The following is a 24992-nucleotide window of genomic DNA, read 5'->3' on the forward strand; positions in this document are numbered from 1 at the left end:
ACAACCCAACAAAAGCCTTTAGGTGGGAAGTCATCTGGCTTTTATTTGTGTAAGGGGCAGTACAGCCTAAAGCAGAAACATTCATTCATTGAATGCTTGAATCTATTAAAAGGAAAAACTAATAATAATAATAATAATAATTTGAAACTTTATCTAAGATAGGTCTCATCTAAGGTAGCTCTTTGTAGGACAGTTTTAATACTCAAATACTTTCATTAGAAATGGTTGAAAAATCAGATTTTTATTTTTTCCTAAGAAGTCCTGCTGCTTTTAAAGAGTGTTTTCATTCTGACTTAGAATTTTGAGAATTCTAAAAAATGAAGAATTTAAAAAAACTTTTTTCAACTGCAATTTCTTACTATTGAAAAACACCTATTTTTAGTGATTTTAATAATGTTTAGTGCAATAGACAGCTTCTGTCCTATTTTTGTATTTTCATAATAGTACTAGGTCCTTTTGGTTTTATATGTTGAGTGCTGTTACAGAAAAGTAATGGGAAATTGCTATAAAATTAAAAAGATACCAGACCTGAAAATTTTAATGGGGATGCTTAAAGAGTTTTGAAAAAATGGGGAGTAGTTATTTTTGTTAAAGTTGATGAGATTCTAACATTGTTTAATTGAAAGCAGCCCTTAAGCTAAAAAATGTTTCCATAGTAAAAGCTCCTGCTGGCTCTGCTGACCCCTTAACTTCCTCTATGCAATGAAATAAGAGAGAAGAAAAGCTACAAGGTGTTTTCTTTAACTATCTGCCAGTGCCTGTGAGATCCAGCCTCCGCTTCAGGACTGTAATTTGTAGTGAACTTGGTGAAAATCCTGGCTGTTGTGCATCTGACTGGAGAAGCTGGTGGGGGCTGGAACTGCCCCAGAAGATCCCTCTGTGTGCAGTTATTCAGACCTTATGGTGGTGGATAATGACTCTGGAATTACCCTGGGATAAAATGTTTGACCCATCTCCTTTTTTCTCTAAATCACTGTGGTGTTAAAAAAAAAAAAAAGAAAAAAAAAGTAAGTCTTTGTGTGGCACAGAACCAGTGCATCATTTGTGCTTTTGAAATCAGTAGGAGGTGGAGCCGTGAGTCAATCTACACTACTCTTCTTCCCGGCCACAGCTGTGGTCCAGGAGCACCTACCAGCTGGGAGACACACAGACTGGAGCCTCAGAGTGCTGCCTTTTATGAAACAAAGATACCCATGGGGTCATCAGCCTATTCACCTTTGGTAAGAGAAAATCGCTGGTGGGGCAGAAGAATCTTCTTGGTGGTCTTGGTTGAGACTGATCAAAAGCAAATGCTTGGGGAATTTTGATCCTCGAATGTCAAATGTATTTGCAGTAGGCAGATAGATTAGTAAAAGCAGCAGGTAGATGGTCCTGGGGAGATGGATATATCCCATCATGAAGAGGAGAAATGGGAGACATGCTAGGGTCTCCTTCCATAGTGGATCTGAGCAGAAATTGAAAATTACTGTCTGCTGGTTTTCATCACTGGCCCTCTTCTGGCTCTTTGTCTCCAGGACCGGTTTATCCGCGCAAATCCGCACAGGAAGGTTGGAATCAGGAGGAGGAATCATGAAAGACCATGCAGTGCTGAAAATGAGGTACTGTATGGAAGAAGGCAGCTTCTGGAGTGCAAGGAGAGAGCTGCAGAGCATAAGGGATAGTGCATGGCCGTGATACCTGCAGTTCTTCTGTCAGCCTTTCCAGTCTCTCCCCAAGGTTAACTGTTTTTGTGAGAGGTGACATTTATTAACAGATAGTTAAGGGAACACTTGCTTCTTGTGTGAGTGTGCTGTCTAGAGTGCAAAGCATTCACTGGGACTTAGGGGTTGGGAAGATGATGAACTTGTGGTTTAAATGCCAGGCGAGGAACTGGGAGAGCTGGATTTTAGTCTTGGTTTACTGTGGTATGATTACATGATGGTAGTCATACCTCATAACATCCAAGGCTTAGCCCTTAAATTGTTTTTCCTTTACTTTATGGAGGCAGATCAGCAAATAAAATGGCTTACTCCTATGTCAGACACTTTTCTGAACACTGATTTTTATGAAGATGAATTGGTTCTGGAAAGTACTGAATATGGTGCATACTAGATATGTTACACATTATTCTGTTCTATGCCTAATGGTTAGTTGAAAATCTATTTAATAACTTGAAAAATGAAAATAGTATGATATATTTTTCTGCCCCTGAGTTTTCTCAATCTGTTCCTTAGGTGTATTCAGTACAAAGGAATGAAGTTAACTCTTTCTTAGATCTGGGAGTGCAGTCAATTCACTAACTGCTAGTACTATGGAATAATAAATGGGTTTATATCAGTATAGTTGCTTAGTATTTAAGGCATCTCATGAATAAGTTTTCTCCAAACTCATGGATATGGATGGTACTAAAGCTGAGGATGAAATACTAATCCTCTGTATTTGGATGAAATGTTGAGCATTCAGCAATTTGGATCATGTACTTTCATCCTCCATCTCCAGAAATGCTGCTGCCAAAAATTATGCTGATTTGATTATGTTGATGGGCTTCTTTCAGACGTTCTGGTTTTGTTCAAATGACACTTTCTGAGAGAAAAGTGTTGAGAATTATTCCAGTAGGCTGTAAATAACATTTGGCTTGGTGACTTATTGCTTTCTAGATGTTTAGTCTGCTTCTGTCAGGAGAGGGAGTATCAAAATAAGAGGTGCACAAGGAGATTTTAAGCAGGCAGTTTCTCAGAAATCATGATTCTTTGGATATTTAAGTGCTGCTTTTAATTTAATTAATGGAGCTATTGCTTCTGCATGTAGTGTTTTACTCTTGATGTTCTTCAAACCTGTCTTGTTTTTCCAGTAACCGAGTGTAGGGTTGTGTAGCTGTGATAGGGAGCGGAGGGAGAACAGAAAAATTGGGGACAGTTGTAGAGCCTTCTTCCCCTGTAGAACACTACACTACAGGTTGTCAGTATTGCTGTGCCTCAGGGCTTCTCCTTGGCAGATCAATCAGGTCAGCCCAGGTTTGTCCTGATTAAGCCAAGACATTCCAAATTGTCTGTTTGTCCTTTTGTGCTGCCTTTTTTTTTTTTTTTTTTTTTTGTGTATGTGCATTTACCTGCAATTATAGCTTTTCTTTGCTTATTTGTGTTTAATTGCATACTCTAACACACTGCCAATTTTACAACACAATTTTTTTGTGTTCTCAGCTTTCCATTTAGTGATCCCTGCTTTAGAGCTTTAGTGATCCCTGCTTTCTTCAGTTCTGGTTCTTTAAAAGCCCCCTGGTTTATATTCATGTATCAGTTCTGCTTGTTGTATTAATGAGGTTTCACTTGGATTAATGTAGATCCTAGCTACAAATGACAGGCTGTCTTTACTCCATGTCAAATCACAAGGAAGTATTTCTTCTCAGAAAATGTCTCAAATAGTTAAAATCAAATTCACTGCATTATAATGGTAGGTTGGCCTTTCTGGTGTTAGAGGATAAGTGATGTTGCTTATATCTGAGTTAATTGCTAATAATTAAGGTATCTTTCTCATTGTTCTGCAGCCAGAAGTGCCTCAGTTGTGCTGGCTTTCTGTAAAAATTATCGGCATGAGAAATCTCCGCAGAGCAGATCTGTGTAAGTATCACTGATGGCACTTTTATAGCTTAGCAAGAAAACTACTGTCACCTGATTTTAATGCTCTTGTACACCTGTTGCTGGGATGCAGTAATATTTCAGGGGAGTTTGGGTGTAGAAGTTGTATTTATTTTCATTTAAATTCAAAATAATTTAGAAAACACTTAAAACCAGAAAGGAAATAGGAAATAGACTAGAATTCTGTGTCGAAGAAGTCGTCCTTTCCTTTATCAGCTGCTCTGTGATATTTCCCTTTCTTCTAACTCCTCAGTGCCCCTTTTTCCAGGCTGCCCAATTCCCTTTTGGAAGGAACATCTTTGTGAAAGACACAGGAAAAATCAAACCAGTCGCTTTGGATGTTGCTGTGTTTGTGGCTTGACTGTTCTGTCAGTGTTGGATGACTTTTGCATTGCAAATAAATGAAAACCTCCCAAACTAAAATTTCCATTTAATTTAAAAAGTGCCATTTGAAGAAGTGAAGTTGTACATGGGTTTTTTTGGAAAGTGGCAACTATTTGAAAAGAAGAGTTAAAAAATCACAAGAGCCAGATTACTTAGTTCAGCACTGTTGAAATAAAATGCTTTGGCTCTTGTTATAATATAGAATTTGTGGTTTAAAATTGACTTTTTTGAAACTGATATAAATCTAAATAGAAAAGTTAAATAACTCTAAACCCAGAATATTTTCTTTTGGTCTAATGAAATATCTAGGACTCCTCACAGGTTAATATTTTCTTTCCCTGACTGGGCAAATAAAGTAATAACAAAGTACTGCTGTACTAATTTTGCAACTTGTTGTTCACACAGGGAGCCAAACTGATTGCTATGTCAAGCTGTGGCTGCCAACAGCTTCATGTCAGGAGGCTCAGACAAGAACTGTACACAACTGCAGGAACCCAGTCTGGAATGAAACTTTCCACTTCGTGGTACAGAGTGCAGTAAAGGTGGGCTCTGACAGTGAGCAGGTGCTCTCTAAAGGGGGCATCTTCACCTGCTGTGGGCAAACTCCTTTTGAAAGGCTTGAGACTCACATAGATCTTGAACTCAACCCGGCTGAAAGAAGTAGTTTAAGCTCACAAGGTTGTGGAATATCTGGAATAATGTTGAATGCTTCTTTGTGTCCCAGAACAGCCCTAAAAGACTGTTAAAATGTTTATAGAGTTAGCAGAAATAGGTGACCAGTCAGAGTGAAAGTGATACCAAGTCCAAAGTGGATCAGTTTCTCATCGTTTACTAGAGCTGCATCTTGTCATGGTAACCTGAGCCCTGAGGAGCTGTCAAGGGATCAAATCCTGTTGAGAGCTTAGTTGCTTTAACTTTCATTTTTAAGGATGTCCCCTTTATTATTACTTTCTGACAAAATGCCCAGATTTCTCAAGGCAGTGATTTTGAATCCACAAACAACCTGAGGAATAGTGGATGTAACCTCTGCTCTGTCTGGTGTATGTTACCATCATATATGTCACTTATGTTTCCTCTTCTTTTGGAGCTCTTTTTGGCTGCCAAATCTGATGATTTACCTCTTCTAGGGCTAGTCCCTGACTCTGCTGTCTGAGCCTGTGGGCTGTGAGCGGAGCTCTGTGCTGTCACAGGAGTCTGTGCACACACGGCCATCAGGGCTGAGCGCTGGCTCTTGCTGGACCTTCCTTTTGCTCCCAGAATATGTGATCTGCATCCTTCTCTGCTCTTTCCTCAGAACATCCTGGAGCTGGCAGTCTGTGATGAGGACACTTTGACACCTGATGACCATCTGATGACTGTCCGCTTTGATGTGGCTAAAATCCAACCTGGAGAAAAAGTTCACCTGAGTTTTGAGTTGAACCCAGAGGTGAGGGGCTAGAGAAAATAATACTCTTGATTAGAATTTTGTCTCAGGTTGCTGCCTCTGTTGAACATTAAATTGGTTCTCATGCACAAAGGCTTTGTTAAAAAGGATGTTACTAAAAAAGGTTGAATGTTGAGTTTTAGGAGAGGAGTCACAAACAAACACCCCCTGTTGTGACTGGAATGAGATGCAAAATACTTTTAGTATTCCTATTTCTTGTTTTTTTTTTTTTTTTTTTTAATTTCAAAACTATATTTTGAATGATCAGTGAGAAAAAGAGTAAAAAAATGAATTAGCTGATGGTTAGGAGGTCTCATTTCTGTTGTAGGAGACTGGCAGAGCAGGGGTGGGAACAACCCTGCCCCCGTTTCCAGGCAGTTGCCCTTACCCTTTGGCCAGTAGCTCACCAGGGCTATCCCCTCTCAGCTTCACTGGAGATTTTGGCCAGTTCTTTCAGATAATGTGCTCTCTAAATGAAGCATTTAATTCTTGTGATAATACTTTTGGGGTTTTTTCCTCTCCTAAACAACTTAAAAAAAAAAATCTCAGCAAGTCTGCTTATGCTCCTTTGCTACAAATTTATTTTAGAGGGACAGAGCCAGCACAGAAGAGGCAGGCCTTCATGAATAAGAATATTATCAGTGTTTTATTTTTTCTTCTTAGGGAGTGTATGATTGTGTTTTATTTGCTGCACGTGTCTCAAAAATACAGTGTTTAGTTGTGTAAACAACCAAAATAAAGATACTGAGTTTTTTTACACTGTAAAGAAACACTGAGTGGATGAAGTTGCTGAGAAGAGAGGTGGAGAAACCACACTCATCCTCAAAGAGAGCAGAATACGTAGTCAGATTGCTTTCTGCACAATGTAACACCTTCTCTGGAGGGTGCAGTAACAACTTCAGGGCTTTTTCACCCTTTGCCAAGGGCTTCAGTTTACGGTTCCCAGGAACTGGTGTGCTCCATTTATTTCTAAACCACTGTGTCAATCAGGCTCTTTGGAAAACACTCTTGCCTGTTTTTCATGTTGCTATTGCTTTGAAGAGGTTTATTAACTACTCTTTTAGAAGACAAATCCTTACTAAGTGCTGCTTATTAAACCTGTTCCAGCTGGCTACAGCCTTCCTCAGAAAATCCCTCATGTGACTGAGATAATTCCAGGAGTGATTCAAGCCCTGAATTTGCTCTGAGGCATGTGCAGAGCTGTCTTAGCCCATTAGCAAGGTGGAAGTGGTGGGGGTCAGGCCAGGTGAGCTGTCTCAGGAGCATCCTGGTCAAGCTGCCCTCCTTCAGTTTCTGATGAATCAGGCCCCCGTGAGACATCACAAATTATGATCTGTATAGGGATTTTCAGAAGACTTTGGGTTATTTTATTTTTTTGAAAGTGTCTTAGTAATGCAATAGGCTGGGCAATCTTAATAACAGGCTGCAGTGCCCCTTCTGCCCATAATGATTTCTTTAATCTGCCAAGGTATCTCAGGAGGAGGGCTGAAGAGGTCAGAAGGGTGATGTCAGAGCAGCAGGGTTGCTTTGCTGTGCCTCCTGCCCTCTGTGGCCTAACAAGTATTTCCATTGCCATGCTCTGGAATTTTCACCCACAAATATGGAGTGGGACTTACTAGAAATGCAACTTGTGTGAGTGTAAAACAGCATAAGCAGGATAGGAGCATAAGGCAAGCAGGATTAGGCAGATGGTGTGAGCCAGCTTCTTCTGAACCTTGTTTCTGCTGCTCTTTGGACAAAGTTGTGACAGACCATCAGTTAGTTTGGATAGTACAGTCTGGGCACAATGAAATATTTGATACAGTCTGTCTTGCATCTGTGTAAGGTGACTGCTGTCTAAAATCTGTGCCCCAGCCTTCTATTACAACGTTGCAACCACTGTAATTTTCATGAGACTTTGGGAGAAATGAGCAAGCACAGCTGCCTGCTTCTGCATTACACCACACAGATGCAGCTATCAGAGAAGTTTCATTTACTGATGTGAACTACTAAATACAAAATTGCTCTACACTTTTACTGTAAAGATGATTTCCCCATGGCAGCTGCCAGTGACATTTGGCATGTTTTTCATGGTCAATTCACAATGTTAAAATATGATGTGCAGCTGGACAGAAGGGATATTCATCAGTAAATGTGAGCCATTCTGAATATAAATTAAAAAGTGCTGCTACCACTTGCCAGAAATAGATTTACATCACTGTTAACTAGTGTTTTCCTCCCCATGGGTGATCCTGAAGATCCTGATATACTTTAGTCTGGTACTTCCTGGATTGGCTGTATCCCATAGCAAGTGGCTGAAGTAATGCAGTTATTCAGTCTCTTTTATACTGTTGGTGTGCCATTCTGTTGCTGCTTCATTCTTACACTTTTCCTGTCTCTTTTCCTCTTGATTTGTCTCCCCTCAGCTCTTTCCCTGATTCCCCATCACAGCTTCAGTCTTCTCTCTTCTCCCCTCTCCCCTTCCCCCTTGCATTTTTTATTTTCCAAGTTGGTCCGTTTTCCCACTCTTTTTTTAAACTCTGCGAATTCTTTTTGTTTTAACCAAGGCATACTGCCTATCTATTCACTGCACTAAGTCCATTAATTCTTAATTATGTTCTCCTACATCATTCACCTGCTAGTCTTCTCTTCCTCAGCATTGATTGACCCATGTCTTATCCTACTAATGAATTACTAATAGGACCCTTGCTCCCTATTCAATGATACTCAATCTTTTCTTTCTCTTGGTGGTACAGCTGGTTTGTAAGCAGTAGAGCAGTGGAGAGGTGAAATCAAAGTATGGCCACAGAAATTTGTATCCATTCAGAGTATGATGTAGAGGCCATGGGAACAGAGAGAGAGTTATAAATAAATTGTCAGAGTTGTATCAGAGGAAAACATTTCTTCATTCATAAATTAAAAAAAAAATCCTATTTTCAGAATCAGGAAGAACTAGAAGTGGAATTTCTACTGCATAACATGTAAGTAAATTTCTACTGGAAAACATGTAAGTAAAACATAAATGTTGTAGAGTTTGTCATCAGAAAACTGCATTTTAGAGAGAGTGGTAATGCAGCACTGGGGAAGTGGCTCCATGTACCTGTGATCAGACACCTCATCTCAGCACCTTCCCCATTGTTGCTTTTCTGTCCTAAATCTGAGTGACAGTCTCAGTATTTATAGCTGAGAATGGATGATTATTTTGTGATTTAGCCTAGGGAGAGATGATGCTCATCAGCAGAAATAAGGAGGAAGAAGCATCCTTGGGGAGGTATGGGATGGGATCTGGCAGAGGCTGCAAGACAGAGGGGAAGGATGGAAATGCGGGTGGTACTTGCCAGCTAGAAAAACTGAGCTCAGAGAACTATGTGCTTTTGAAATTTTATTGCTTAAATACACACTTTTAAATAAAACTTTTTGGTTTTGCTTTTCAGACCAGGTGTATCTGAGAAGATCATTACTAATGGTGTACTAGTGGTAATTTTTTTTTTTTTTGTTTATATGCTAATCTTATGGTGGGGCAGAACTGAAGGATGTGGTTGGAAGATAGGGAGAAAAATTTCTTGTGTTAACTGGTGGGGACTGAATGGTATTTAAGTGTAATGACAGATCCCCAGTTATTTTGGCTTCCTTAACCACAGTGCACGATTTATTCAAGATACTCAATTTCTGCAAATCCTTCACATCCACAGACCATCATGGCCAAGCATTGTGTTTCTACAGGACCCCCAGAACCTCAGTGAGAATCCTGCACTGTTTCTGTGAACAATGGTTTTATTGCTTCTCTCTTCCAGTCTCGTGAAATCTCCTGTTTGGAAGTACATGTGAATGAAACAAAAATGAAGAGTTCTTACAAAAGTGAGGTTGCTGATTTAAATTGTTTGTCGCTGCTTTTTGTGCTATAGGAAATGCAGATAGATAAATATAGATAAATATTTGGTTTGTTTTAGTCTCTGTTTGCATCAGGGCTGCTTGGGTATTTCCTGAATTACCTACTTGCTAATAGTGAGAGTCCTCAGAAGAAGACAGGACTCTGTAGCTTAAGAGAAACTGTGGAGGTGGCTGGGAGATTTGGAAGCATCACTGTGGGTGTGGATGGAACTGGAATACCTTTACCTCTGTTTTCTGGTGAAAACAGAAATTAAAAGAAGGGAGACACAACTCTCAGGAGGACAAAGACTTCAGTGAAAGCTCAGGGGATGTGAATGCTGCTAGAGGCATCCACAAGTGTAACACATCCTCTCTGTCACTTGGCAGGGTGTCACAAATGGTTTAGGTCACTTAATCACTGGCAAAAGTATCAGCAAGCTTAGTGTAATATAAATTTGTAAAAGTGTGGCAAAGTTTGATGGCAAGGTTCACTCTATCACTACATACATGAAGCAAGCAAAGAAAAATCAGATTAGAATAAATCTAGAATTATTTATGCAGAGACCAGGGATGCAAAAGGATAAAGAGGGAAAAGGAAAGGGTGCCAGGAGTGAAGATCCTCACACTGAGTTGTGAGTTTCAGAGTGGGCCCTCTTGCCAAACTTAGCCCCAGACTTGATTGTTTGTCTAAAGGATTCAGCAGCACTTAGTCATCCCATAGTTTAGCATTTACAAAGCAATTCAATGGGATTTACAATGAGCAGGACAATAAATAACTTATGAATATAGGATGGTAACATTCATACTACACCTGCTCTAAATCAATTCACACGCAATTCCACACAAAGAATTATGGACAAAGTGCCTGCTAAAAATTCCCCTCAGGGTTGGTGAAATACTCAGAACAGATGCCTTTGCATTCTCAGTGGATGAAGGGTTAGGCCTTGAGGAGTCAGGGATGTCAGCCCTGACTTTGCCATCAAATTTTGGGATCAGCTCTCTGAGTGTTGCAGACCTGGGAGCTGCTCAGTTCTGAGCCCTGGCAGTCCAGGGTAACTCGAGGGCTGCACGCTGGTCCCAGGGGAAGCAAACATTGTGCTCCAAATGAACTTGAGTTAAGCCTCAGCACTAAGGCTGAAATGTCACGTGGGGCACTTGTATTTGCTCATTTCAGGACCAGGCACAGTTCACATCTCCCTGCGGTTTGCTTCTTGCTCTTAGGGAGAGATTTCACCTTCACAATGAAAGGATCCTATGAAGAAACCCAGGCTATTTCCATGGGTCCTGCCTGCAGACCAGGAAGCAGTGGAACCACCAGGTTCCACTACATCAAGCACAGCCAGCCCAGACTGCTCGTGACCCTGCCGAAGGAGCGTTTCCTCTGTGGCGTACGTTTCGCTTGTGGATGGTGATAACACCTAACCTAAATTTTGGGAGAAGAATCATGAGTTAACCCTCATCTGGTATTTCTGTGCCTAGGGTCTATAAATAATATTCCTCTTATAACTTTTTTTCCCTTCTTTAAATCAGCCTGGCTTAGGTAGGAGGGCAGTGGATGTAAGTAGTCCCCTGGCTGTGCCTCTCCATTCTCTGGACTTGGGACAGAAAGTGACAGTGATGAGGGTGAGTATCCTTTGACAGTATTTGGAATTCTTTCAACAAGGTGAACTCTATATATGTGATATCTGGTCATGTAATAATTTTGTTGCTAAAAATGCATTAGCGAGTTATTTGTATGCCTAGCTCTGCATACACTTAGAAATATTACTATGATTTGGGGGGGAAATAGGGTATTCAGAATTTCTGGCTGCTTTAAAAGTACCTTAAAAGATTGTGTGCTGAATGCCTGAGAGAAGGCCAAAAATTTATCATTAGACTATATATGTGAATAATTGCTAATACTGTAAAACCTACTTCTACAAAATTACAATTCTATTTAAAGTTTATGGTGCTTTCATTATTGATTTTCAGGGGGATTCTTATGAGGTGTCTGTGAATGAGGAAAATAGGTAAATCTTTTATTGCTTTTGAATGATTACTTAGGCCATCTCCTACTTCGGCCTCTCCTTTCATAATATGATTCTTAGATGAAAGGAAGCTGTCTTAAAGTAGCTAATTTCAAAACAGGAAATAAAGATGACTGAAATATGAGGAATGGTTAATGAAATGCTTTAAAGCTTTTAAAGCTTTTAAATTAGTAAGAATTTAGAATAGCATAGGGGGTAGATAGTTATGGGGTATAAACCATCCCAATGTATTTCCGAATGCTGATGCTTTGTAACCTAAACATACCTCTGTTTTTTAACCTTTATCTATAAGTGCATATTTAGGTATACCAGATTTCTAACATGTCTAACACCTTTATGCATTTACAAGACCTCTATAGGTAATTTTTCAATGAAACACATGGACAGTAATTTATTTATTGACTGGCTTGCTGATCTGAAGGGCAACATTACCCCCTGTTGATAAGTTAGCTCCATTGCAGGCCTTAGTCGCAGGTGAATGATAAATCAGAGGGTTTTATTGAATAACATTTAGAGAAGATATAGAGAGGTTTTTGTTTTGGTTTGTTTTTTTCCTGAAAAAAACCTCTGAAACTGGAATCCTGTGAAAATAGAGGTTATAGAATGAATCATGTACAGAAGGGATAAATTTAAGAGACATCTCCTGACTCAAATAAAGCACAAATTCTTTGTAGAGATAAACCTAACTAGGTATTAGGGTTCTTTTAACTAGAGTGTGTTAAGTTTAAATAACTACTTAGGCCCCCTTTGTACTTCAGGAAACACAAGCAGGAGAATAAGAAGAGGTGTCCAAATACCAGAGTTCAACATGATATAACTTGATTTTATTTATTTAACTTCCTTATGATAGTGTGAAATTGTTCAGGACATGATTCTGGTCCAAAATCTCCGCAGGAAGGCACAAATGTAGGACCCAGGATATCCATATACCTGCGTTCTTGTACGCAGGGGGACTTTCATGTAGATGGAAGTACAAATTCTTCAGACTGGTTCCTTGTTGTTGGTTTTGCTGAGTGTCTCCAGCTGCACTGGCTGCAGGTAATGCCCTGTGCTGTTCCTGTGCTGCAGCTGCAAGGATTTGGATTTGCGGCTGGGGTTTGCTCTCTGCGCGGAGGAGCGGGATTTCATCCGTAAAAGGAAGAAGGTGGTTGCTGCTGCTCTGAAAAGTGTTCTTCATCTAGAGGAGGACCTGCAGGAGGATGAGGTAGGTGGGACAGCATCTTGGGAACTTGAAGTAGCATGACCCACTTTGAGAGAAGTGGATGTGATGTGCTTGCATGACCACCCGTACAGCTCTTCCACATATTCTACACTAAATACTATCAGCCAGATTGTCACTTGCACCTAAGACCATACCCAAATTTTAGGCAGAGAGGATGAAAGAGGAACTTTTAGGAGGCCAGCTATAGCTCCTTTATTCTCTGCCAGCCTCTGTCCTCCCTCAGGGGCAGCCAAAGGCTGTGTTTGCTGACATGCTGGGTGTATAACCAAGCCTGGTGAAACTTGATTGCTTAAACTGAGACCATTTCTCCTCTTTGGCACCTCTTCTCTGCTGCCACAAGGTTCACAGGGAAGGCTGCAACTCTCCCATAGCACACTGGTACAGTAGCATCTGTCTTGTGTGTTTTTTGGGGTTACCTCTTGCTTGCTTCTCTCCTGGGGATCCCTGAACTCAGAGGTAGCAGCTCTGTTACTGGAAGACAATGATCTGTTATGGGGCTGTGGTGCTGGGACAATGTGCCTGTGGGGTATTTCTTTCACTGCTCTGCTCAGCTCCCAGCACACCCAACCCTTTATCATGTGTGCAGGACAGCATTTTTTTACCAGGTCAAAGTGCTCATGAGCTTAAGTAACAGGTAGAATAGGACTTGTTGTTATTAAATGAGAATAAAAGGGGGTTTGAGCCAAATTATTAAAAAAAACCCAAAAAACAAACCCACAAGCAGATGGCAAAATACAGTGAAGACAAGTTAAAGGTAATGGCATCATATGTTCCTAAAACTGAATGCCTGTTGTATCAGTTTTTGCTATACAGAAAAGTGAGGAAGGATAACAGGATTGAGGCATTCCTGAGGAAAGTAAATTACATATAGCACTGATATCAGGGAAGGTAGAGGTAATGTGGGTTGGAAAGAGGGTGTTAAAATAAACCTATAGAGCTGGGCACTATCTGCCTGGAGGACAGCAAATGTTGTACATATACTTAGGGCAGGTTATGTGCTTATGCAGGCAGGTTGCTGCTCTTCTGACCTTAGCTATACTCAGAGCTCTAAGAGGTGTTTTGAGGGAAAGACATGAGGAAAACTTAAATACATTGAGAAAATCTGAAAATCTATTTCCCCACACAAGGACTGTGCTTACAGCTCCCGGCTTTCCAAAGCATCACTGATCAGGAGAATGCTTTCAGCGTACACTAAATTCCCCCATAGTTTACACAGCTCAAACACACAGCTAGGCACTGCCCTGAAGAGGGTGAATTTATCAAAGCCCACCTGAACCAGGTGGTGCAGTTGCCTTTTTCTGCATGGCCATCATTGCTGTGTTTCCTCAGGTGATGAGTGGCTCTGTGCTCCCTCCCTCTGTGTGTTGAGCAGGTGCCCGTGGTGGCCGTGGTGACGGCAGCAGGGGGAGTGCGGTCCATGACAGCAATGCTTGGCAGCCTCCTGGCTCTTCAGGAGCTGGGGGTTTTGGACTGTGTGTCCTACATCAGTGGATTATCTGCCACAACATGGTAAGGAGAGCTGGGCTTGTACTCGTGTTTGTGTTAGCAGAGTGATAACCTGGTGAACAATTTTGCCTTAGCGATGAGTTTACTCAGCTTGAGGTGGGCACTCGGCTTCCTTCTGGATTTGTTTCATGGGACCACTCAGTGCTGCCCTCCTACAAGGAACAAATCTAATGAGAATGACAGTATTTCTGTGACTGCACTGAAGTGTTTACAGAAACCAAAAGAAAAGAGCACAAGCCAGGGTGGTTTGCCTGTAACTCGTTATCTTGTTGCATGCTGCACCTCAAAAGTCCTTTTGTAATATTTGTCTGGTTCACCTCTTACATGTCCCCAAAAAGCAGACTTTTAAAGAACAGCCCTGAGAAACACAGAGTGCCACTCATGCACTCAGTGGTGACTGCCTTGCACAAACTAGGAGGGGTTGAGGGGATTTAAAACATTTTGACTCTGAAGGGCTGCTCTGAAAGTGTGTGAGACTGAATTAGAACAAGTGGGATGGGGATGAGAGGGGATGACTGGAATCTGCCTGAGCCCTGGGTGCTGGCAGCTCAAGCCTGCCCTTATGTGTGCCAGGAGCCCCAGGTGCCCACCTCCTGCACACCCAGGGAAGGCTCTCACACTTGCCACTGGTGCTAAACTCCAGCCTGACATTTCACACGGGGTCTGACCCACCTGAGGACACTGGCTCAGGTGGCTTGGACAATCAAAGGGTAATTCTAGCAAAAGCTTGAGTTAATTTATCAGTGTTGCTTTATTACTCTTTTGATTCTTAAATACAAACAAGCTAGGATGATTTAAAATGTATTTGTGCAGGGAAAAAAAAAATCATTACACAGTCTAAATTCTGCCTCAGCTTTGAAATGCTCTTCCAAGTAAAAGTTGGAGGGCAAGAACCTCGTGTAGCCTCAAAAAACCACTTATGTGTGTTATAGACTAATGAATTGTCATGTGCCCTGTGATGAACCACAGTACCTTTCTTTTATCCAGGACCATGTCAAAGCTATATGAAGATGCAAACTGGTCACAAAAGGATCTCAGAGGGCCAGTTGATGATTTCAGGAAACATGTGACCAAGAGCAAGCTGCACTGTTTCTCTTTGGATCATATGAAATACTACGAAAATGAGCTTTGTGAGAGGAAGCAAGAGGGGCACAAGGTGTCCTTTACAGATTTATGGGGACTCTTCATTGATTGTATGCTACATCACCAGGTATTTTATATTCTTTCTCTCCCTCTTATTTCACAGGATTTCTGACTTCCCATGTCTAAGGTGGTGGATTCAGTTAGAGAAAAAGCTGTGAAAACACCTGAAGGACTTAATATTTGGCTTTTTAGAATGGAAGTAACAAAATGACCCTAAAGTGTGAGCATCTGGGAGAGATGTCTGAGCATGCAAAAATTCAAGATGTTAAGGAAACTGATTTTCTATCTTTAAGTTTGGGGTTTGGGTCAGGTGATCATTCTAGTGACACACAGAGGAGAGAAGGCTCTGGCAGAGCAAAGTTCTGGCACAGCAATGTATATCCATAAACTGTATTGAAGGAAATGGGTCCAGGCTGACTAAATATCTTTCTTTCCTTAAAGCAAGTCATATCCCAGTGACTGTACAGATTTTTGCATGTTTGCCCTGTCCCCCTTGCCAAAACTCCCATAAGCACAATGCCTTGGTGAAAGTTCATGGCAGATAACACATGCACACCCTTGTGTGGCCAAACAGCTAAAGAACACAGAACAAAACCTGCTGAGGTTCAGCAGATGCTTCATTGATAGTTCCTGCTTAGGTACTGTAGTAAGTCCATGCATCATGCTCACCTTTTTACAATGAATTTTGCTCTTTGTAAACAGGGAAGTACTCACAAACTCTCGGACCAACAACTAGCAGTCAATCAGGGGCAGAATCCACTCCCCATATACCTATCCCTCAATGTCAAGGATGACTTTAGCACTTTGGATTTTAAAGGTAGAGATTATCATCTTATAACCCTCTTATAACTCTGAAGAGTTTCCTTTTAAGTGTGGTTGCCAAAACTTTTTCCTGTAAGTCCAAGCTAAAAAGTCTTTTAAATAATTTCTTTTCCTCTGTCTTCTGTGGTAGGGAGATACCTGTGCTGTAGACACTGCTCAGTGGGGTGATGGAGATGCTTTTTCCCAGCAGCCTTGAGAGCCACAACTGCTGCTCTTTTCTCTCTCATCCCCACCTATGCCCCACAGCCCCTTTCAGCTGCTGGCTCTTCTGCTGGGGCAGCACTAGTCCAGGAGAGCTGTGAAGAATGGGGGAGAGGGGGAGGCAGAGAGGAGAAAGGAGAAGGTGGAGAGGGGTGAGAGCAGGAGAAAGGAGAAGGTGGAGAGGGGTGAGAGCAGGAGAAAGGAGAAGGTGGAGAGGGGTGAGAGCAGGAGAAAGGAGAAGGTGGAGAGGGGTGAGAGCAGGAGTCAGCTCCCAGCAGGCAGAGAAGGATCTGAGGAGGGGCAGGGCTCTGTGCCCTGATCTGTGATCCTGATCACTGTTCCCAGTGTTTCCAGCACAAATGGAGGTGGTACTGCAGCTGAACCTGGTCATCTGCTCCCAGGCACAGTTGGAGTCCCAGTGCACCCAGCCAAGGTTTCTGTGTGGGGAGGGGATTTGGTCAGAGCTTTTTATCCTCAAGGCAGTGATTATGAGAGTGTCTAGAAGGAACGGTAGCTGGTGTCATTGCTGACTCAGAGGAACTCAAAATGCCACACTGTGTGCAGGGCCTTAGCAATCAGTGGACTTTAAGCACCAGGTCTTGCTTCTTAGTGCAGCAATGGACCTGAATCTCAAGCTGAATGGATTTTGGCAGAGGAGATGATTTTAGGTTTTGCATTCATGTACGTTGAAGGGCACCTGTTTATTTCAAAACACGGTGGTTTGAACTGTCTGTCACCACCATGGTGAAGCTATAGGCCTTGTTCTTCCAGCTTCTGACTCTCTCAGCTGATTTTTACATGTGGCTGCAATAAATCCAGCTTGATGCCTTACTTGCAGAGTGGGTGGAGTTCACACCCTACGAGGTGGGTCTCCTGAAATATGGGGCCTTCGTTCGTTCCGAGGATTTCGGTAGCGAGTTCTTCATGGGTCACCGGATGAAGAAGATCCCCGAATCCCACATCTGTTTCTTGGAAGGTAATGTACTATCTCAAGAAAACATCGCCTTAGGAGCTGGCTACACAGAGGGGGTCTGCAGGTTGCAGTATTAGTACACCAGAGAATGTATCTGATGCAATTTCAACCTCAAATGAACCGGCCAAAAGTGACCAAAGAGGAAACCAATTTTTGAGACAAATGTGACTAATTTGATGAATGTCTTGCCAGATGACCTAACGAGAACACATGCACGCACACACACAAACTGATCATCTGAGGTGTTTAAACTCACAGCCTGACTTTTATAGGCAGCCAAGTTTCGAAAATGGCCTGGTTGTAAGCCAGACATTGTGTGGAATGGCGTGGCATTTGATATTTATAGGAAAATTCATGGTATTTCACAACTAGAACAGAAAGTGGATTCATGTCTGTTGCCATAGCTGTGCTCTAAATATTCAAGCTAATATTAAGTCTGGTCCCTTATATTTTTTGTTTTTAACTTTCAAGGCACTTGGAGCAATATATTTTCCCAGAGTTTTATGGATGCTGTCTACCTCTCGGGTCACTCAGAACACTTCTGGCACAGATGGACTCGAGACACTGAGCATGACATTGGTTAGTTCTTCAGATTGCTTTTCTCGTGCATCTGCGTTTTCTTCACACCTCTCTGAAATGTGACACCTGACATTTGGTAAAGGGTTTGTTTTTCTGTCCTATTTCTGGCTTATGGGACACCAACCCCTCGAGAATGAAGGAAAAGCAGGAGACCAACAGTTGTGCTGTAAAACAGGAAAAAACATTGTGCTGCTTTTTGTGCTGCTCACTGTGCAACATCCCTGGGGAGCTTTGTTAGTCACGAGAGGGTTGCCAAAGCCTTCTGGGGAGGGAGAGGCCAGACAGGGAAGAACAAGGTGGTGGTGTGACCCTGAAACCCCCTGCCCAGAACACTCTGCGTGTCCATGTGTGCAGCCAGTCACAGATGGGGCTGGGATCCAGGGTGCTTTGGCTGTTGTTATCATCAGAGAAACGTCCTGAACAAATGCAGACACATACCCTCTTCTTGTTCTTCCTGCAGAGAGCCACCCTGCTCTGCCCAAGAAGCCTCATGAGCAGACAACCTGCTTATCCATCCCCAAAGGTTACCTTTCCAAAACTCTTCGGGAAATGATGACTGGGCGGCCAGTGGTTTCAACTTACCACAATTTCCTCAAGGGCTTGCAGCTACATAACAGATATTTGGAGAATGAGAGCTTTTGCATGTGGAAAGGTAATTGGAAATTGTTTTGGTTATATCTTTGAGGGAGATTTGAGGGCTGATACTTGCTGAGGACAAATATTTGATAAGTTTTATCGTAGAGGTAAATTTTGATTAATATTATTTGATTAACATGTTTGTAGGATGGGTTTTGCCAAGCCCTAGATGATTTACTCCTGGTCTTGTTCCTGTCTTGGAGGAAGCACAGCAGCTTTGCTTGAATTCTCATTTTCCTAGGAAAAGCTATCGAAGAGTGACTTGAAGCTTCCAAGGAAGTTAAATAGCCACAAATGTACACATATTGAGAAAGAAGAGTGATTTATCACTTTGGATGAAGCTGAGTCTCAGAACTGCTCCATCTTGCTGATCTCAGAGTTCAGCTATTTATTTAGTAAATAAGTACTAAAATTGTGTCAAAGACCAATATACTTAACTGTGGGCTTTGTGTCAAAGATGAATAGACATCAATTGTATTTTCTTTCTCCTCTTTTATGCTAATTTGGAAAAAAAGAGAGTTGACCCTGCAGATAATAATAATAATAATAATAATAATAATAATAATAATAATAATAATAATAATAATAATAATAATAATAATAATAATAATAATAATAATAGAAGTTTTGGCCTTTCAGACACAGTGCTGGATTCTTCTCCCAACCAGCTGAATGAAATGAGTGACTACCTCAAGCTTATAGATACAGCTTTCTTCATCAACACCAGCTGCCCACCCATTCTGAGGCCAGAGAGAGAAGTGGATGTCATTATCCACTTAAATTACAGCGGAGGATCACAGACTCTGGTGATGTTATGAAGCAGTGATTCTTTATCTGTATGACCATGAATGAATGAATTACCATTGCAGCTTTCTCTCTCTCTCTCTCTCTTTTTTTTCCTTCCAGAAAGTGGTCTGTTTTTTATTAAATTAAATGATCATATCAGTGGTACTATTCTCTACTGTGACCATAATGTCACTGCCTTTATCAGGGCTGTTTTCAATGTCTTTCTGGGACAAGCATATGAACACAGACATACAGAAGATGTTCTATTCTATGTATCTGTTTTCTTGGCAATAAGTTCCTCAACAGTGAAATGACTTCTACAATGTAATTAACACACAATACATAATTATGTATATTTTTTTGAATGAAAAGTTTTGCTTTTACGTTTGACTCTTGGTGTCAGCATGAGTTTCAGTCAGGTTTTTTTTTTTTCTGCATTTGAAGAAACCTTGACGGGCTTATATGATTTAAATTAATGTAATTTATTTGTAAGAGGACATAAAGACATAATTAGATACACTGAATGCAAATGTTTAAGAACCTGTGATCTGAGAAGCCACATATAATTAAAGTTTCCCTATCCAAATCCTCTATGTGCTCATTAAATCACAAAAATTGACCTGAATGTCATATACATTTCAGTAAATAGTAACCCTCCTTTAAAAATATAAAGTGCTAGCAAATCAATCAAATTTCTGTTACCCAGTACATATTACAATTAAAATGGTATGTTTGTTGCAGCGCACAGTTAGCATTATTTATAGACACATGAATCAACCTCAGATTGTCTATTGCAGCAAAATGTTATGGGGTTTGGTGGTCTTACTTCAAGCTCTCTTTGTGTTGCCATCTCTCCTCTCTGTTGAGGCAGCCACTGGACCTATTCTCAGAGTACTGTTTGGAGCATGGGATCCCATTCCCCAGCACGGAGCTGAGCCAGGAAGACCGGGAGCACCTGAAGGAGTGCTACGTGTTTGAGGACAGCTTAGAGGCACCAATCCTGGCCTATTTTCCACTGGTGTGTGATACCTTCCAAAAGTACAAGGCACCGAGTAAGTTGACAGCAGTAATTGTTTTTTGAGATTGTCTCATCCAGTTGATCCATTGAGTTTGTTCCTCTTCCAAAACAAGACACTGGCAAGCTTCTGAGTTGGCCAAGTTGTTATAGTCTCAGTCCAGCTGTGATGCACACAGTATTGGCCAGCTAATCAGGGATTGGAATGAAGAGGTTTAAAAATAACAGCATGAGAAGCTGTACCTTGATTATCTGAATGTCATGTTGAGGGAAACCCCCTCTGGCACTTGAAACAAGGCATGTAACTTTGATAATAAAGAAGGGGACACAGCTAGTAAGTTATATCCACTGGTAGCTTAGGCTGTCACCTAACAGCCTCATGAAGAGATGTCATGTTTACTTGGTTAACAAAGCTAGAATTCTCCTATTATATTTTTTTACATGAAAAAATGAGAATAGAAGGTGCTGAAAACATGTAATGAAGCAAAGCTTTGCCAGGGTAACAAGCTGCTTTGATATCTATAATTTTTGAAGTTTCTAGATTGTTTCCTTTAGTTCAGCAATAGAAGAAAGGTTTGATTCACTAGAAAAAAAAGAACCTACTTGGCAAATTCAGTGTCAGTTTACAAATACTTTTACATGCATCAACTCCAATTTTAATATTTCTAATTGTCTATGATCCAGGAAACTTTCCTCAAAAAATGAAGAAAAATCCATAAACCAGCTTATTGAAAAAGACCTTGTGCCATTCATTATCTTACTTGTCCTGCTGCATGTGCTTAAAATCTCAGCCACGTGAGAGGGAAGATTCCCAATTCAGGAACCCTCTGCTGTAATTTTCTACCAGCTGGTAGATAAAGAGCTGTCAACTCAGAACTTAAGTGAAAAGCTAAACATACAAAATTCCAAATCTTAAAAAGATTATATATTCTGATGCAAAACCTTAATTTAGAGAGGAAAGCATTTTGAATGGAAATTTTTTCTGCTGGTCAGGTCTGGACTGTAGCCAAGCAGTGGACCAGTGGATTTTATTGTCTGTTACTGTGTATTTTGCACTGCCTGGTAGCAGTTTCCCACCTCAACACCTTTGCTGTGGCTGTTCTGGTTTCAGATGTGGAGCGCAGTCCCGCAGAGATGGAGCAGGGAAGAGTGGACGTGTCCAACTGCGCTGCTCCCTATGGCACCGGCCTGCTCACATACACCGAGGAGAATTTCAACAAGCTGCTTAACCTCTGCAGCTACAACATCCTGAATAACAAACACTTAATTCTCCAGGCTCTGCAAACTGCAGTGCAACGAAGGAAGCAACTTAAAAACTGTTCACCACCTAATTCGAGTAAACGCTCTTAAAGTGTATTTAGGGAAAAAACAAAATCATCAGAAGGAGATGCACAAATGTTTTGGTACTGGACTAATAAATATTCACCTGCTGCAGGCTCACAGATGTTTGTGATGGCAGCAGAATTTGTGATACTAACTCCTTTGACTTCTGCAACAGTGAGATGGTTGGTGTGTAGCGGCTGCTACAGTTTTATTCCTACTGCCATCCAAATATCAGGGTACTTGTCTTAAAAAATGGTTTCTTAAAAAGTGTATTTAACTGGTCTTTCTTAGAACTTGTTTTCTGATTGTTGTATGCAAGAATATACATGCAGAGTAATAGCTACTGTTCAAATACTAAGTAGCCATGCATAATCTTATTAAAAATAAGAATTTTATAGTTGAAATCATTAAAGTTTGGGGGTTTTATTAAGTTCTATGGACTCAGCTCAGCTAGTGAGTTGTTCTGGGAAAAAGTTACTCTTGCTTTTGATACCAAGAAATCAAATATTGAGTGAACAATGAGCTTAGTGAATAACCTTTGAGGAAAGATGAAAGAAAAGCTGTCACTTCAACTGTGGAAAATGAAAAATGTAAGGAAACTGCTTTCAAGGGTGCAGGTGACTGGAATGATAACTCAGGAGATAACGTTATGGTGTTACCTCTAAGCCAGGCCTTTTCTGTGCATCAGTTCATTTAACAGGATATAACACCAGCAGTGTCTGTCAAGCTTTGCTGCAATATGAATCAAACCAGTAAGTCTCCTTTGATAAGAGGAAGCTGTTGGCAGTGACCTTCCTGTCTCCTTTTCATAGATCTAAAGCAGTAAAGTCCAATGACTTTCCTTTTCCTCAGTTACTGATAGATCTTTCTGTTTCACTAGCCCTCTTTTGCAGAAATCCAGTTTTTCACCTTCTTTCCTTGTCCCTGGTTAGGATAATTTGATGTTATGTGTCACTAGTAAGACTGCAATAGGTTTCTGTGAGTAAAGAAGAAAAGGAAGCATCACTCTGACAGCTCAGTTATGGCCATGAATTTATTTTTAAACAATAATGAAATGGAGGTTTAAAAATGTGATTATTTTCTATTGTAAAGTGTATCTTCAGTATTTTTAAGATTTTCAAGTTTCACTACTAGAGCTCCAGGAAGAATGAACATAAGCAGTTCAGTGTGTGCCTGGTGTATTCCACCCACTGGTTTTTGGTGGCTGCAATACTTGGCGCTGGGCCTTCAGCTTTACTCACCCAAGGTGGGGTGATGATGTGTGCTTTTGGCAGCTGATGTGGGAAATTAGGATGGCTTAGAATGAGCTGGGGAAAGGGAGTCTCTTTTTAGAAGTCTGGGCCTATTTAGCAAGCCACTGAAAAATCTTAGGTTGCCTACATGGCCTAGCTTAGCAGCTCAGTATTTTGACTAAAGTCAGACAGGTGCTGGTGCTTGTGTTGGGGTCTGGCTCCAGGCGTCTCACACTGCATGAGATGAATGTTTTAGCTGGGAGAGCCAGGCTTAAAGGTCTTGCTTTGATGGCTTGTGAGTTTTCTCCAAAGTGGACTGATTTTGTTTCTTGTTTGGAGAAGGAAAGGCTGCTTCTTGTTAAAGACCATTGATGATGCTCACATTACAGAGACACTTCAGAATCTTGCCTGTGATGTGACGGTGAAAGGCAGCATGAAAGGACAGGGGGAGAGATATCTGTTTGAATGGCTTGTCAGCTATTAATCAAAAAAATAACGAAGGAGACACATTCATTATTACTGGTGGCATTTTTTGAGGATGGATCTGAGGCTTAGGCTCAGTGACATATCGGCTGGATTTTTCAAAATGATTCAGCATTGATGTAATTGTTCTATTTACGATCCAGGTAGGTCAGCAGTAATTTTTTTTTTTCTTTTGGTCAACACCTGTTTGTGACCTGTCACACAAGCTCTGCTGAATGTAATGTCATGATCCTGGAAACAATTAGCTGTGAATCTTTGCAGTCTCTCTTAGGGCTCAAACATCTCAGGATGACTGCAGATGAAGTTACCCCCTTAATTAGCTTATAGCTATACCTGTAATATGAGGTGGCTTCTTGATATTCTGAGAATTGGTTCAGATTGAAATTGGCTCTAGATTTCCCTGTAAAGGTCCTGGGCTATGTGTCTTGCCTAATTATTGGGTAATTAGCTGACACAGGCTGGTGCTGGTATTCCTCACCCCTGTGGTCTGTTGGGGTGAGGGCAGTGAAATAGCTGCTTGTGCCTGAAGTGTTGAATGAACCTGGAAAGGTCAGGCAACCTCTGAGTGCTCCTGCAAAGGTAAAGAGAGGTGCTGTTGGATGCTCAGATCTACAGAGCACAGGGAGGGGCATAGATAAAGGTTTTGAGCTACTGGTTTTTGAGATGAGGATTGCATTTGAAATTCTGTTGCAACAAATCTGAAGGCAGGGTTGCATATATTAACAGATGGGCGAACACTTTAGTGATGATTTTTGGATGGAAAAGCAGCCCAATTACTTCATGTGAGTGAGTAGGAGGAGTGAGATTTTATCTCTCCAAAACATATCAAGGGCATGTGGAGTTGTTTTAATGCAGTTTCTCAATAGTCTTTTGAAAGCACAAGCCCTCCTTCATATATGTCATAATCAGAATAGTGTCTCAAGCAAAAATGTAGTTCCCCCACCTCTCCACCTAGCATGATCTCTCTCTCCAATGACTAAAAGAATATTGTAGAGTTTTGAAGAAAGGTGGTTTGAAGGCATGGTACATAGAAACATGAAAATAAAATGCCAACATATTAATTGTATTAATGTGAATGTTTTATATATATATATATATATATATGGGGGGATGTTTTTTTTGGGTGTTTCTATTTGTTCTTTTAATACCAAAGAGTTCCTAAAAATTAGTGTCATGCAAAAAATTAATTACCAAGTCAAAGTTAAGTTTTTCAGAGTTGGAAATCCAGCACCTTGGATAGGAAAGTGGTGCTTGTCATCCGTGGTGGACCTTGTCTTTGGAGATTGAGTTCAAGTCCTTTGTGTAACTGGAGCTGGACTTGAGCTGCTTGCTCTTCTTTGACTGGCAGGATGAAGTTTTTGTAGATTTTGTAGCCTGTGGAAGCATTATACAAAAAAGAAGGAAAACAAAGTGAAAGCCCAGGGAAAATCCCAAGCTACAGATCTGACACTACATTTGTTAAATTGCCTAATTTGTTAATACTGAATAATTATTTTCTAATGTGACATCTGGCTATGGTTTTTTAACACCTCTAGCATGTGCTTTGAATGTTTACCCTTGTTGTTATGTTCAGGGTGTGTAAATGATGACCGCTCCCATTGTCATCCCAAGGATTGTACAAGGATTCTCTTCTCTTGCAGTAAGATGAGGTCCCCCATTAGTCATCCATTTCTGTAGTCCTGGGTTATCAGAAGGTGACAAAGTGGTACATAAAGCAATTGTGGAGTATTGAAAGAAGCTCTTTCTCCTCCCTGTGACCCATTGCAGTCAGATT

The 24992-nt window shown here is 41.0% G+C and overlaps 1 protein-coding gene across 1 annotated transcript; it reads left to right on the plus strand.

Annotated features, from left to right (window-relative positions):
• Positions 1 to 1193: 1193 nt before the first annotated feature.
• Positions 1194 to 21530, plus strand: LOC311154589 (cytosolic phospholipase A2 epsilon-like; the record flags this gene model as incomplete). Its single annotated transcript, XM_084207223.1, has 21 exons — positions 1194 to 1220; positions 1515 to 1598; positions 3524 to 3596; positions 4404 to 4540; positions 5293 to 5424; positions 8341 to 8381; positions 8835 to 8877; positions 9195 to 9258; positions 10492 to 10658; positions 10801 to 10893; positions 11242 to 11279; positions 12366 to 12501; positions 13889 to 14028; positions 15013 to 15235; positions 15871 to 15985; positions 17030 to 17167; positions 17636 to 17743; positions 18204 to 18395; positions 19019 to 19185; positions 20037 to 20217; positions 21292 to 21530. 21 exons carry the CDS (start codon positions 1194 to 1196, stop codon positions 21528 to 21530), a joined length of 2538 nt encoding a protein of 845 aa, XP_084063349.1.
• Between the last annotated feature and the right edge of the window lie 3462 nt (positions 21531 to 24992).

The sequence above is a fragment of the Fringilla coelebs genome (assembly GCF_963513975.1).
Source record: "Fringilla coelebs genome assembly, chromosome: 6".
Classification (NCBI taxonomy): Eukaryota; Metazoa; Chordata; class Aves; order Passeriformes; family Fringillidae; genus Fringilla; species Fringilla coelebs.